General features: G+C 42.1%; 1 protein-coding gene across 2 annotated transcripts in view; it reads left to right on the forward strand.

Moving 5' to 3' along the window:
- Frrs1 (ferric chelate reductase 1) overlaps positions 1 to 15,263 on the forward strand; it is a 48,003-nt gene that overhangs the window by 18,685 nt on the left and 14,055 nt on the right. For both annotated transcript variants that reach the window (XM_055628220.1, XM_055628221.1), the window contains exons 3-7: positions 3,174 to 3,310; positions 4,928 to 5,022; positions 6,181 to 6,328; positions 9,303 to 9,485; positions 14,779 to 14,877. In XM_055628220.1, coding sequence (XP_055484195.1) covers positions 3,174 to 3,310; positions 4,928 to 5,022; positions 6,181 to 6,328; positions 9,303 to 9,485; positions 14,779 to 14,877 — 662 coding nt within the window. The remainder of the gene's footprint in view (positions 1 to 3,173; positions 3,311 to 4,927; positions 5,023 to 6,180; positions 6,329 to 9,302; positions 9,486 to 14,778; positions 14,878 to 15,263) is intronic.

A 15,263-nucleotide genomic window follows, 5' to 3' on the forward strand; every position in this document is an offset into this window, starting at 1 on the left:
ACACACACACACACACACACACACACACACACACACACACACACACAGGTACAGTTTCAGGCTCTCACAACAGTTCATTTTCCAAGAAGTCAAATTTCTTGAAAACTCCCAAAGATGTATAGATTAAGAAGCTTCCTTTCGTAGTGTGCTTCACAGTTCAATGAAGCTCTTTAAACATCATCTCATACACTGATGGCACAATGGAAGGTACAAGGAAGAGCAAGTGAACAGTGTCACCTGTGCTTGAAGGCCAGAGAATGCACCACTCTTGAGTAGATTACTTTAATATTGTTAAACTTTTTCATTAAAGGGGTGGCTGGGTAATAATGTTGCTTAAAGACTGATTCCACACCAATAGAAAACAGCTCCTTGGGGTAAGGTGTTGGTGCTGGGGACTAGTCCCAGGGCCCTAGTGTTTTCCAAGAGCTATATCCCAAGCACAAAAGCGTATTTAAATTAGGACACAGCAAACCACTATCAAAGGTGTCAAAATATTTTCAAAATAACCGGTAGTCCTAACTGTATTCTAATTTTAAGGGTGTTTTATTAAGTGTGAGCTCTACCAAATATACATCTAATCTTCCTGTGTGATGTTTTGAGTTTACTATACTGTTAGGAAGAGAGTGCTAAAAGGAAGAACTCTGACCTTACATCTTTATTGGCTGGTAGATGTATCAGTCAGTGGCAAAGAACATTTCTATTTGGGATGCATCCTATTCCTGTGTTTCATAGGAAAGCAAACATCACGCTCACAACTCTAATTCAGTTCTGAAGGATGGAAATTACCATTCTAGTTGACATCCATAGCGGAGTACCACAGCAAAGGTAAAAATAAATTTGAAACTATCTTCCATCATATAACATTGGATTAGACCCAGTGAAACAGTTTTATCTGAATTCTTTTTAGGTCTTCCAGACATTATGAACACTTCTCATTATTTGTCAAAACCATTTGTTATTTGGAGCATTTCAAAGTCAAGAAATTTTTATGCTACCCCATCTGTTTTTTTTTTTTGTTTGTTTGTTTTTTTGGTAGTGCTGGCAATTGAGCCCATTCTCTCAGGTAAATGCTCTGCCACTAGATCATACTTTTGCTCCTTTTTCTGCTATAACAAACTAATGCTCATTGATGCAAACAAGTGTGTTTTTTGGAAGAGAAACTTGTCCTGTTCATCAAGAATCAAGCTTTAGGCATGAAACAAACTTTGACCATTTCCTCTAAAGAAAAACTCCAACTCCACAGCTGTAATACAGCCACAGGTGCAACCAAAGTGGCAATGGCAGAACTTCTATAGCTCTACAAAGACCCTCCTCTGCAGGTCCCTTATAGACAGTCAGTCAGTACCTCCCGGAGCAGATGCCTCAGTACCGAAGAGCAGCAGTATGTGCACAACGATGCCCTTCACTTCCAGGATGCTAATTTGCCTTCTGTGAGGGAGTCTGGCTATGGCACTCAGGCTGGTTTCTGCCTGTGCAGGCCCTGCAGACCATACACCTGGCTCGATCTATTGTTTTAAGAAACCCCAAAATAGTCTACATAAACCTAATCAGACAAGTGCCACCGCTAATTGTTTTACACTGAATACCGTTGTTTCTGGAGGAAGATGACCCTACTTAGCCTTTCCCCACTTTTCTGAAACCCTGCACCATCCTGATGATAGCAGCTTATGCAGCATGCTTAGTTTATCTTTTATTTGCAAACATGCTTGGAATAAATAGAGCTAGGAGACAGAGTCAGCGCCGCTTGCTGTATTCCTAACAGTCTGAATGTCTTGTTGCCCCTCATTTACTTGTGCTTCCAGTTTTCAATGGAAGTAAGACACTCTTTAATTAGAAAATAAAAATAATTCAAACGATAAAACAAGGCTATCGGTTTAAGTATCTATTGCTTCATTATTAATAAATGCTTATATAAATTTAGTAGTAACTACCTAAGAATGAAAAATTTCAGCCATGGGTTAGCATATTAGCATTCTAGAATCAGTTATGGGCCTGCCACTATTACTGACACTTTCAACCAGGCCTGGTTTTAATAAACATGCAAATCCTCTGATTCAAAACCATGGGGAAAACACTTATACATGCAAAACGTCAGTCAAATTTCTTAGAGATGTAGTCAGGTACTCCATTATCTACCATACTACCATGGTACTTCAGAACAGGAACAAGTCATACACAAAAAGGTTAAACTGAAGACTTTGGGTTAGCTAGGAATCCTGGCCTTTGAAGAGTAAAGAATAAGTTTAAAGCTCTGGGGAAAAAAAGGAACCGATACAACAGTCTTTATGGAGCGGTAAGTTTTCTTGGCCACTTACTGAGAGCTGTAGGGTGGTGAGGATACTTGGGCAGAATGGCTTCTTTTCTGATTCACATTAATGAACAGCTCCCTGGGGAAAGTGGAGGAGCTGAGCTAAAACAATGTAAACCCAAGCAGTTACACCCTGAAATTAGCATAGCCTCAATAGAAATTCTTAACAAAAAAGAACGTATGAAGAAATAAACCTGGAATGCCCTGTATGATCAAGTTGTCTCTTAGAATTTTACTCCACACAAGAGAGTATTAAAGACGGTCGGATTCGTAGTAAAGAAACAAGTTCTTGCTTCTATCTAGAATTTTCTAAATTGGTTTTTCCCAATAGGTTGTTACCTAGCCATCACTCATGCTTTAACCCTTGTGGAATGGGCTATTAATATCTCATGGTGCCAGGCCTGATGGCACAGGTCTATAATCTCAGCTCCTCAGTAGTCTGAGACAAGATGATCGTAAGTTCAAGGCCAGCCTGTGCTACAGAATGAGTTCAAGGTAGCCTGAGTAACTCACTGAAAACCTGTTTCAAAATAAATAGCACAAGAGGGTTGAAGATGTAATTCCATGTGGAGTAGTTACCTAGCATATGCAAGGTCCTAGGTTCAATACCTGGTGCTGCAGAATAAACAACCATCCCACCCCAAACAAACAAACAAACAAACAAACAAACAAACAAACACAACCCTAAAACATGGCAGACATGCTCTATGGGACATGGTTTAGACGTCTTTCTGCAGGATGGCTTCTAACCTGTGCGGTTTTGCAGGGACACACCTGATTCTAACAAACTGAGCTTCTTCTAAATGCTCTCTCATGGAATATTTCTAAACCTTTTGCCCCAACCTCTCTTTTGTCTGTTGCTCAGTTACTCTATCAGGACCACCGTTTAAAGGCTTTCTCTTAGAAGCCCGTGATGCTGAGGATCTGAGTGGCCCTCCTGTTGGCTCCTTCACACTGATTGACAGTGAAGTGTCACAGCTTCTAACTTGTGAAGACGTACAGGTTTGTGTGTAGTTTGAAGTTCATTTCTCTTGTTTCTTTTGGGATGCTTTCGGTCTAGGGTGGTGATTGCATGATCAGTGATGGCATTGCCATGTGTAGCGGGCATTTGAATAGACTTACAGTCAACATATCTTACCACTGGTTTACATACCAGCATCTAGGAAAGGTTGGGTAATAGCTTGAAGAGCTTATGTGGTGGTGTTTATGTTACATTTCGAAATACTGACTTAAAATTTAAGATAATTACGTTGGGCATGGTGGTGCACACCTTTAATCCCAGCGCTCCAGAGGCAGAGGCAGGTGGATCTCTCAGTTCCAGGCCAGCCTGGTCTACAGAGACAGTCCCAGGACAGCCAGGGCTACACAGGGAAACCCTGTCTCCAGAAAAACAAAAATAACTTTCTAAGTGTATATATGCATGTGGGCGTGTGGGCGTGTGTGTGTGCGCGTGTAGGAGGAGGAGCAGCGGGCATGCCATCATGTGTGTGGAGGTCAGGAGACAACTTGATGGAGTCAGTTCTCGCCTTCTACCCTTATATATGCTCTGATAACCAAACTTAAATGTCAGGCTATGTCATTGGGGATCAAGTGCCTTTACCTGCTGAGCTGTCTTACTGGCTCCCAGTGTACTGATTTTTAAATGATTTCAGTATTGAGGAGACATAGTTTTATAATGAGACAGGGTGTAGGTTTTGACATTTATTTATTCATTCATTCATTCATTCATTCATTCATCCATTCATTCATTCATTCATTCCGTAAAGACTATGTCAGGAATTTTGCGGCATGCAAGAGATGTGGTAACAAACAAAGACTTACTCCCTTTCCTTGGAAAACTTGAACTCTCTTGCGGAGTAGAGAGCCCATGGACTCTGGGTAGCTGGCACAAGGGTAGGACAGACACATAAGTAGAAGAGTATGATGGATTAGGTTGGAGTGTGTACAAAGTCAGTGGGAAACACAGCGGTGGACGTCACAGATTGCAGCAGGAGAATTCTGTTAGGTTTGAAGAATGTGTAGGAGTTTGTCAGGTGAAAGAAAGTGGAAAACAGGACTGTTCAATAGGAATTGCTAAAACAGGATATATGTTTGGAGGTTTTAAATTGTGTTTTTTCCTTTTGAGGAATCTTTTACATTTTATTCATGTTCATTAATGGAAGGAATATAAATTTAAAGTGTAAAGTAAGACTAAGAACCTTCAAATAATGTTAATACACCTAATATTCATGGCTTCCTTCAGTATTAAGGTTTTTACTTTTGGTATTTCGAGACAGGGTTTCTCTGTGTAGCCTTGGCTGTCCTAGATTCACTTTGTGGACCAGGCTGGCCTTAAACTCACAAAGATTCACCTGGCTCTGCCTCCCTGAATGCCGGGATTACAGGGGTATGCCACTGCACCCAGCTGGTATTTAAGTTTTTGAGGACGCTAATTTGTTACACTGATACATATAACTGATAATACATTGTCAGCCAGTGGGGATGACTTTATTGAGGACTTGGCCTTCCTCTACACAGAATGTTCTTCCTTCAAATGCTACTGTTCATTTTGCAAATGATTGCAGTTCTGACCATGCTGAGCTGTCTGACAGGAGGTTGTTCTTTTCTATCTTATTTCAGGGTTTGGCCGTGAGTCATACAACTTCATCCAAGAAGACAGAAATTAAAGTCTACTGGAATGCTCCTAGCAGTGCCCCGAATCACATACGATTTTTGTGAGTACAAGAGCTCACATTTCTGTAGTCACTGCCTACAGAAATCATAACAAAGCATACTGCTTAGCCCCCAAATATTCACCTTTAGAGCTTTAGTAGTTACTAATACAAGAACTGTCTTGCTTCTTTTCTTACTTGGTACTGGAGACATCTTGCTGTGCAGCACTGGCTGGCCAGGAACTCCCTATGCAGATGAGTCTGGCCTTGAACTTGTAGCAATTCTCCTGCTTCTGATTCTTCAAAGAACCTGGCTTTTCTTTTTAAGCTTCTTTTTTTTGCTTTATCCTTCCAAGTGCTTGGATAACAGTCATGCATCACCGAGCCTGGTAGAACCTGGTACTTAAGGGACATTTACTAGATGTTGTTGAGTGGGTGAAGTGTTCCACTCCTAAGAGCCATCAATTAGTACTTGAGTCTGTGGTGTGCACAGTAACACTTCCTGCTTTAGTGCGAGAGTGTAAGTAAAACAGGGCTGGGAGTCGGATGACTGCTTTGGTGGCACTACAACTTGTAGATAGCTTATCAGAAAATCAAGCGCTGCATGCCTTTTGGAATTGTGAAACCAGAATTACAAGAGCGTCCTTTTCCTATTCATCTGCACTAGGCAGAATGGGGTGTCTTAAAAGCCATGTAATGATGCCTGAGTGGCATTCCGGATGGATGTACATGTACCTTACAGGAGAGGATCTTCTTCTGTTTATCTTTGTTCGCAGGCTCCCAGCGCTCTGGAGCGCTGCTCTGTGCATATGTGTAAGATGCTGAGGTGAACCCGAGTGAGCACTTGGATTCAGGCAGCTTCTGTGGTTCTTCGTTGGGTGGCTGCCTCTTAATGCATGCTCTTTGGAGGAGTGTGACTAGTCATTCACTGTGAAATGACTAGGAGTGTGCTCTTGGGTCAGGGTGCAGGAACCCACAGAATTTAGTTGTGCGGTCCATCATTCATGGCTGCTGTTGATAAAAGAACAGACAACAAAAAAAGAGGGAGTGAGAGAGTAATAAGGTTCATCTAGTAATGGGTGGAGGACAGTCCTTAGAGATTTGCCGCATACATGGGTGTTCTTCATTCGCCTCTTCCCACTTATTTTTCACTTGAGGTTTTGATTTCTTGTGATGCGCCACTGTGGGCTCTTGTCTAATCCCATGGGCGTTCTCTTTCAGAGCCACAGTTGTTCAGAAGTATAAAATCTATTGGGTGAGGATTCCTAGTCACGTAATTTCCCAACCAAATGCTCCTCCCTTTACAACGCCTAAAGCCACAACACAACCTTTGACGACGTCATCTTCTGCCTCGCACTTAACCAAGCCAGTAAGTGACATTTCCACTAAATATGATTTTGAGTAGCTTTCCTGGCAACTGAGTCTGGTTCAGTCTGCATTATCTGTACTGGGCCATGGGAGGGAGTTTTTGGGTTCTCTGTAGAAATCTGAAGGAAGTCTTCCTTACAACAGCATGGTTTATAGGTTTGAATAAAGGGCATAAAAGAATCTACATTCAGAGTATAGTTGCAACATTCACAAGCAGTTTTGATAGCAAGTAGAGGGTGTGTGTTCACTTGAAAATGAAGTTGAAAAAGCTTACCCCTCCCTTCCTCTGTCTTCTTTCTTTCTTTCTTTCTTTCTTTCTTTCTTTCTTTCTTTCTTTCTTTCTTTCTTTCTTTCTTTCTTTCTTCTTTCTTCCTGCTCTTACATAGAGAGGAAGTTTCTTTGTAATGGCCCTGGCTGTCCTGGAACTCACTTGCCTCAAACTCACAGAGATCTTCCCTATCTCTTCCTTGTACTGGGATTAAAGTTGTGAGCAACTACTGCCTGGAGGGGAGTCTTGAAGGGGTGGTATGGTATAGATTTTATTTTGCTAAGATTAAAGTGTTAGGGAACTCAGTGGTGTATGGCATCACCTGCCCATCATCCCGGAAGAAGTGAGGAGGCAGAGGCAGGAGGATCTTTGCAAATTTGAGGCCAGGCTCATTTACATGGTGAGTTCTAGGCTAGCATGAATTATATAGTAAGACTATTTTAACTCTCTTCCCCTCAGCAAATAAACAAACAGATGAAACAATGTAGGAGTTTGAGGCTAGCCTGAGCTACAAGAGGCTCTGCTCACTCTGCCCCCCAGCTCCTGCACCAACACTAGCAGGATGTTTAGTAGAAAAAAAGAAATCTGTTGTAATCCTGTCAGATTTGACATTTAGGCTTTGTGATTCAAAAGATCGATGACTGAAAAAAAAAATCTTGGAAAGAGTATTGCGTATTTGAAACCCCGGGCAGGTTTTCACGGAAGGAAACTTTGAATTAGCCTGCTCACTTCAGAAGTGCAAGTATAGAATGAAAAGCTGTCAGCATCGCCATAGCTGAGAGAACATGGCTGTGCCTAAGTGCTGACTTGCCTGCCTTTCGTGGGTCTGTGGAGGAAATTATTCCTGTTTCAGCTTCACTTAAGGATGAGAAACGATCATGTGCAGCTCTTCATTGCCGAGAATAGCCGTCAAAATTATGAATACATTTTTTCCATCTGTGCCTAGTGCCTCACAGACACGGGGTAAACTCTAGGTCAGTGGCCCTCAACCTTCCTAATGCTACCACCTTTAAAACAGTTCCTCATGTTTTGGTGACCCTCAACCCTAAAGTTATCTTTGTTGCTGTTTCCTAACTAATTTTGCTGCTCTTGTGAATTGTAACACGAATGTTTGTTTTCTCATGGTCTCCGGCAACCCCTGTGAAAAGGTTATTTGACCCTCCAAAGGGTTCCCAACCCACAGGTTGAGAACCACCTTTCTGGTCCCTTTCTATCTTCTTGTTGTCAGTACTTATCTCTTCTTTCACTAAATAAGGGCTGGAGAGGTGGCTCAGCAGTCAGGAGCACATGGTGCTCTTCTGGAGGACACGCGTTTAGAACCACAGCTGTTGCGCACAGCTGCCTAGAACTCCAGCCGCGGACGATATGATGTCCTCCTCGCTGGTTTCCTTGCATCCCCAGCATACACTCACACGGACACACATGCACACATAAAACTAAAAATGGCTAAATAAACCGCTTACCCTACGTAAGAGGAGTCTTATTTGGCCTCCTTCTCCTCTGCAGCTTTAAACACCTCCACGTATTTGTTCACACTATAAGGAACGTTGCTCGACTGTACAGTTATTAAAGAGGTTCTTATCTGTGTTAGTTCTCACTTCACTCTTAATACTTATTTAAAAGCTGCCCTAAGTGAATAAGCGGTTTGTATATGAGCTTCCTAATAGAAAATACTGCCTTTGCACATGGTCAATAAGAGGGGCTGGTTCTTCTTGTAATCTTGTAACCATGCCTCTGTGCCAAGGTGATAATCTGTAACTATAGGGCAATTCATTCAGGGCCGTGGCGTTTTTAGGTTTAGAAGAGACCTCAGTTCCTTTTGGATTGTTGAAGGTGAAGAGACCCTTCGAGAATAGGTTCTTTGACAGGTGGAATAGACCAAAGTGGAGCTCAGGGACCGAAGTCACATTTCCAAGGTGCTAGCAGCTTCTGTCTTTGCCCTACCGTGGTGAGTCTTTATGTCCCCACTAAGCCTGGTTTCAGAATTGTTGGCCCTCCTCCATTCTCACATACCACCCTGACAAGCTCTGCTTGTTTTCTGTGCCCAGTCATAGAGCTGATTTTTTTCAGGGGTGGGGTTGGGCTCAGAGGGTCTTCTTCAGCGCCGTGCTGGGAGGCCCTGAGTTCATTCAGCGTAGAACACTTGGCTGTGCCTCCTGACACAACAGGAGTTAATTTTGCTGTTGTGTGGAATGGTGGAATAAACAAGCTTCACATCTTTCCCTGTCTCATTTAACTTCAAATCTAAATGTGGATTTTCAAAGCTGTTCCCAAGATCTACACATAAAGACTCGCCCATGTTTGGCTTGCCTGCTTTTTAAAAATACCATCTCCTGAAAACTGGAGGGTAACCAGTTAGGCAAGATGGGCTGTGTGGACTTATGCCTGGGAAATTTCTCAATGTACAGGGAACCTTGCTCCTGATCTTGGCTGGTGTGAAGTGTTTTGTATATTAAACGAACATAAGCACTCTTGTGCCATTTCAGTCCAACTAGTGTAGTTTTCCAAATTGTAATTAAAACTAATTAGGTTTGAAACTCCACAGCTGAAGAGTGCTCTGATCATTTCTAATTTGTGATGCATCTTCTGTCTCTCTTCCCCCACCCCCTTTAGAATTTTTATGGAAAGCTTTTCTTGGCTGTTCAGTTCTCGGTAGTAAGCTGCTTGTTTCATAATTAAGACCTTCCTGTCCTTTTTATTTTTCTAGTTCAGTGCCTCCGAGTGTGGGAGAAAGAAGTTCTGTGTTCGGAGTCCTTTGACCTGTGACCCAGAGAAGGAGCCTGCCTGTGTCTTTTTGTCCTTCACCAGAGATGACCAGTCGGTGATGGTTGAAATGAGCGGTCCCAGTGAAGGCTACATTTCGTTTGCATTTTCTCACGACCGGTGGATGGTTCGTACCTGCTGCTTTTGTTCGGGGTCGTAGCAGGAGGGCCATCAGAGTGACTTCTCATCAACAGTAGATTAGCTGTGTCTTCCAGAGTTGAGTGATCAGAGCTAAGGCTAGATTAGGAAAGGAAACTCTAAGAACAGATCTGAACTTATTTTCTTATTTATTTATTAATTATTGATGCGGCACAATATTTCTTGGGGGAGGGGGCATCAGTTCCTCTGCCTTCCTCATAGTTGCCAGCAAGTTGCTCAGCCCTCACCCCTTACCCCTCTTCTTGATGAACTTGAGTGCACACTTGGCCTTACACACCTTGAGCGTCTCCACGGCACAGCACCCTAGGGCATGAAGCCGCACACCTCCCTGATCACGTCCCGTAGGAACTTGGTGTGCTTGCTGAGCCGTCCTGGGCGCCGGCTGTGCCTCGGCTTGCTGAGGCCCACATCCGTGGTTTAGCACAGGGCATGGCTGCTGTTCCCAGATGACGGCTGAGACAGGAAGACCACATCCGAATTTCAATGGCTGTTTCCTGCTTTCAGTGGAGGGTTATTCTAAGAGCAGAGCGCCCTAACGACAGCTGGGAAGGTCATTTTATTTGTAGCAGATTCGCAGGAATCAGAGGTAAAAGGAACGACTGCATAAAATGTCATGTTTGGAATGCCCTTCAGACCATTCAGGGGCCCATGCCCCACCACCTTTCCGTTACAGTGTCTTGAGAGAGGCCATGTGCTCTGACCGCTCCTTTGTCCCATACATGTTTCCGATTCTTGCTCTTTCTGGGCGGGTTCAGAGATTCTATGGGTGGTTTTGGAAAAGCAAATGCTGAGAGGAAAGAGGACACTTGTGCAAATGTTGAGTCCTCTTCATGGAGGACTGGCGGTGAGCAGAGTGGATGACTCCCAGTGTAACCTGCTCATTAGAAAAGGTAAAGTCTTTGGAGACTTTTCTTTATGTCAGCGTTTAAACTTGACACTGCTTTTTTAAAAAGGGAACTACAGCTCAAAACAATAAAACATGAAGGAAGAACCAAGGTTTATTCCACCCAAGATGGTGGCCCAGGTCTTTGACCCCAGTACTCAGGGGATTAAGTAGGAGAATCAGGAGTTCAAGGTCATGGCAAATTTGAAGCCAGCAGCCTGGTCTCAAAACAAAATAAAACCAAACCAAATCAACAACAACAACAAAAACCATAGAGCAATAGTATCAAAGCAACAAGTTACCTCATACACTTCCAAAAGTAAGAAAATTTCAACCTCTTCTCTACAGAGTTACTTTTATGGAAAGCTTTATACATTTTTATGGAAGATAATGTTGTAATTGTGCAAAATATTTCCCCTGCTTTCTGCCTGTAATTACCATCAGATCCGCAGCTTATTCTTTTGGGAGTTCTCAGTACTAGCAAACTGAATCAAATTTGGTGCCTGAGATGAATAATGAGGTGGAGTTAAGAGTCAAATGTGCCTCTAAAGCAATAAGGCAAGGTGGTGGAAATGGCTGTTACGCGAATAGGATGGAATCGGCTATGAAACAAACTCTGAAGATGAGTCCAGATAGGATTAAAAGGACTTGTTGGATAAACACATAATTCCCTTAAGTTGCATCTTTGGGGTGCATTAACTTATATCTGTCAGTTAAGTATTATTATACATGACTGTTACAGCATATTTATCTGTCATTGAAACTTAAAAAAAAAAAAACCTTATCTCTGTAACTGTATAGCTCACATGCATGCTATACCATAAACAGCTCATTTTTCTCCTGCTGGCCCCAGTGAACGTTGAGAGGGAAGGATTCCGTTGTGTTGAGTGTGAACATGGCTGTCCCACAGGTACTTTAGCTCTTGTAAACTGTACGCGAGATGGGACAAAAGCATTTATCTCTAATTCTGGATATTTTTACCTCACTTAGAAATCTTACCTATTTCTCTTACAGTGCTCATCAAAAGTGTTTATAAGAAGATTGGAGAGATGGCTCAGTGGTTAAGAGCACTGTCTGCTCTTCCAAAGGTCATGAGTTCAATTCCCAGCAACCACATGGTGGCTCACAACCATCTATAATGTGAACTGATTCCCTCTTCTGGCAGGTGTAAATGCAGATAGAACACCCATCTACATAAAATAAATAAATCTTTAAAAAAAAAAAAAAAGATTTACTTCTGCAGGTGCAGCTGGTTTACAGAGGAGCCCTGCTTACTGATTAAAATCAGACGGACACCTGGTTGCCTAAATTGGTGGCAATGGATCATCTTCAGAATATAGTTTTAAAGTGCTTATTTCTATTTAAGATTGTTATTTTCAAAACTTCAGTGTATTTTTATAAAACTTTTTTTTTTTTTTCTCTCGAGACAGGTTAGCCCGTCTCACTATGTAGCCCTGGCTGGCCTGGAACTCGCAGACCAATCTGGCTTCAAATGCCCATGGATCTGCCCATCTCTGCCTCTTGAGCGCTGGCATTAAAGGCGTGTGACACTTCGCTCAGGGTCCTGTTATTTTTGACTATAATATAAATTTAGATACTGAAAATGTTTGCTGTTCTAACTGCTGATCGGATAACCTAAAATCTACCTTAAAAAAATTAGCCCATAAATTGACAGCAATTGCTTTCATCACTAAAATTGGTGAAACATATAATTTTCTGAATTTTTGCTGACAGTGGCTTGCTTATTTTTTCGTTTTAGTCTTCCTTACCTGCGATTTTTATTATATGGTATAAAGTCTATCAGGAAGACACATTTTATCCTCCTTTCCCTCTTAAGTAAAATAAAGTCAATTTACACACACAGAACAGGTTGCTTCTGTGATCCTCCGAAGTGTGGAATGTCTGTTCACACACCAAGCAAACAATTGATTTTGCTGTTCAACCTGGTGATGGTGTCAGATCTCAGGGCTTGAGGGCTCAGTCTCCAGGACTGCCTAGCCTCCTACTTCAGATGGTAATCACAACCCCCAGCTTATTTAACCTGTGCTTTTGACTCTGGGATGACAAGCCAGGGTTTCCAATACCTCCTCCTGGGGATGGGCTATTCAAACAAGGTCAGGGAAGCATGCTTTCCTGTTTATTATAAATGATATTCCAAAGGATACCAAAAGAGAGGTGCACACTGCAAGGGGTGTGTGTGGGAAGTGGCAGGGGCCTTCATGGCCTCCTGGGTACACCATTTTTCAAACCCAGGTCCTTTAGCCCCTGAGCCATCTCTCCAGCCCGTTTTAGGAACCTCAAGTTCAGCTATCTGGAAGTTCTTCAAACCTTGTCCTTTTGGGGTTTTGTAGATACTTCTTTTCATTGGGATGATCGACTGAATCTTTGACTGTTGATGACTAACTTGACCTTCAGCAGTTTCTACACTTTCGGTGTATTGGGAGTGAGGTTAGGATCTTAATCCTTTAATCCTGTAGGTATCAGGGGCTGCCAGTCATCAGTCAACCCGTTAACACAACATTAAACAAACAAACAAACAAACAAACAACAACAACAACAAATCTTTGGAGAGTCCAGAAATCTTTAGGAGTCCTATACTAGGAGATGGGGATGAAGGCAGCTTATGTATTTTGGTGTATTGTACTTGCCACATATTATCTTGTTGCACACATAATTTTTCATTGACCAAACTCTCTAGGTTATTCCCACTTCTGATCTTATTTGAACCCTAGATTGCAGATTTTACTGTGGTTTCTCCTGCCTCAAGCTTCTCCATTTATTTATTTGTTTTATTTATTTACTCGTTCACTTATTTGTTTTATCTATCTATCTATCTATCTATCTATCTATCTATCTATCATCTATCTATCTATCATCTATCTGTCTGTCTGTCTATCTATCTATCCACCTGTCTATTTGTTTATTTGGGTGTTGGGGATCAAACTCAGAGCCTCATTACATATTATCCTGAGCTACATCTTCAGCCCCACTGTTCCTTTTATAAACTTTAAACTTGCAGAAACGTCTAAAGAATAGTACAATAAATGCCATTAGTCATTCGCCTAGATTTGCCATTTTACCTTTATTCTTGTATGTCCGGGTCCATTCCTCTGTCTCAGTTAACTTTTGTGGTATATACAGTTTTCCCTTCTAAACTCTTTGAGGGTAGGTAGATATGACAGCATTTTATCCCAAAGATTTTGGTACATCTGTCCTGAGAACAAGAACATTCTTTTGCAGTTACCACAATTTTATCATATTGAGAAAATTTGATAATGATACAATCATTTCGTGCACCAAATAGTTTATATTCTGTTTCCCCCATTTGTCCCAATAATGTTCTCTTTAAAATTTTTTAAAAGAAAGTTCTCATCCAAGACTCAAGCAGTTGTCATCTGATGCATGTATGTGTCTTGATCTGCTTTATTTTAGAAGTCGCTCCACTTTTTTTTTTCTTGATTTTTTTCCCCCTTCTTCTTTCAGACCAGTAGCTTTGTAGAGCATTCTGCTATTTACATGGTAGATTCACTCCCAGCTATTTATTTACTTTCGAGACAGAGTTTTACTGTGTAGCTGTGCCAGCAGGCTCAAGCTCACAGAGACCTCAAGCTCTGCTTGCCCCAGCCTCTTGGGTGCTGAGGATAGAGGTGTGTCCTACCACACCTAGATAAGTGGTTATTTTTTTTAGCTACCAAAATAAGCAACCAGATGTTGTTTTAAAGAGAGAAAATCCCAACTGTTCAATTTTACCAATAAAGACTCAGGAGCCAGATGGTGGGGTGAAAACTTGCTAGCTCAGAGAGGCAGAGAAAGCACCCAGCTGACCTTCCTACTTAGCTCATGTCCCAGAAGGAAAAAGCCAAAAAAGCAAAAAGCCAAATGCTTGCTAGCTCAGCTGATGGCCCAGGAGGAAAAGGCCTGCTTGCTCACTCAATAGCCCAGGGAAGAGCCAACAGCTAAAAGCCCAAAAGCTAGAGAGTTAAAGCACTAAAAGCTAAAGGCTAAGGAGCTGAAGATCTAAAGAGCTAAAGCTCAAGAGCCCTTCTTCTCCACGATGTCTTAAATACCCTTCAACTCAAGGCCCCTCCTTTCTATTTAGTTCCTGGTTTCTTGCTCCACCTTTTGACCTAGGGTTAACTTTATTGAATCCCGAGTACATAAAGCTCTTGGATTAAAAGTGTGTACTAGGGCTGAACCACACAAAGAAAGATACAGGTTTTTACAGTGTACAATCTCAGGGTTCACAATGGGTCAAATACCCTACACCATCAGTTCTCTAGACTCCAAACAGATCATTTGCTCCTGAGTCAATTATGTTTTCAAAGCACCAAATGCTATTCGATCAGGGACTCCTAAATATAATACACTTGTTTTTCAGGGTGATGATGACGCTTACTTGTGCATTCGTGAAGACCAGACAGTGTATATACAGCCTTCCCGCTTGACAGGGCGAAGCCACCCTGTGATGGACTCCAGGGTGAGTGGGAACAGGCTGGGAACCCGTCTCCTTGGCCCACCTCCCCGCTCTGTGGCTGCCTCTGCCTGCTTGTGTATGGGAGCCTCTGGCCCTGATGACCCTGGAAAATGATCTTCTCATGATTGCCAAGAAACACTCTGCACTTAAAAAGCACAAGACGAAAGTTCTCTACTTGGAGATGATTAATTCTTGCTCATGTCACTTAAATCATTTTCATTACATCTTACAAAAAAGTATTTTATGGCTTATCGGCATGATCAGAGCATTCACGCCTTTCCAAAAGCTTATAGGACAGTCTTTTTTTTTCTTCTTCTTCTTTTTTTTTTTTTTAGAAGAGACTTTGGGCAGGGTGCACCGGGTTCAACCCCCAGCATACATAATTTGGG

Source organism: Psammomys obesus, unplaced genomic scaffold (assembly GCF_907164565.1).
Source record: "Psammomys obesus unplaced genomic scaffold, mPsaObe1.curated_primary_1811, whole genome shotgun sequence".
NCBI classification, from domain to species: domain Eukaryota; kingdom Metazoa; phylum Chordata; class Mammalia; order Rodentia; family Muridae; genus Psammomys; species Psammomys obesus.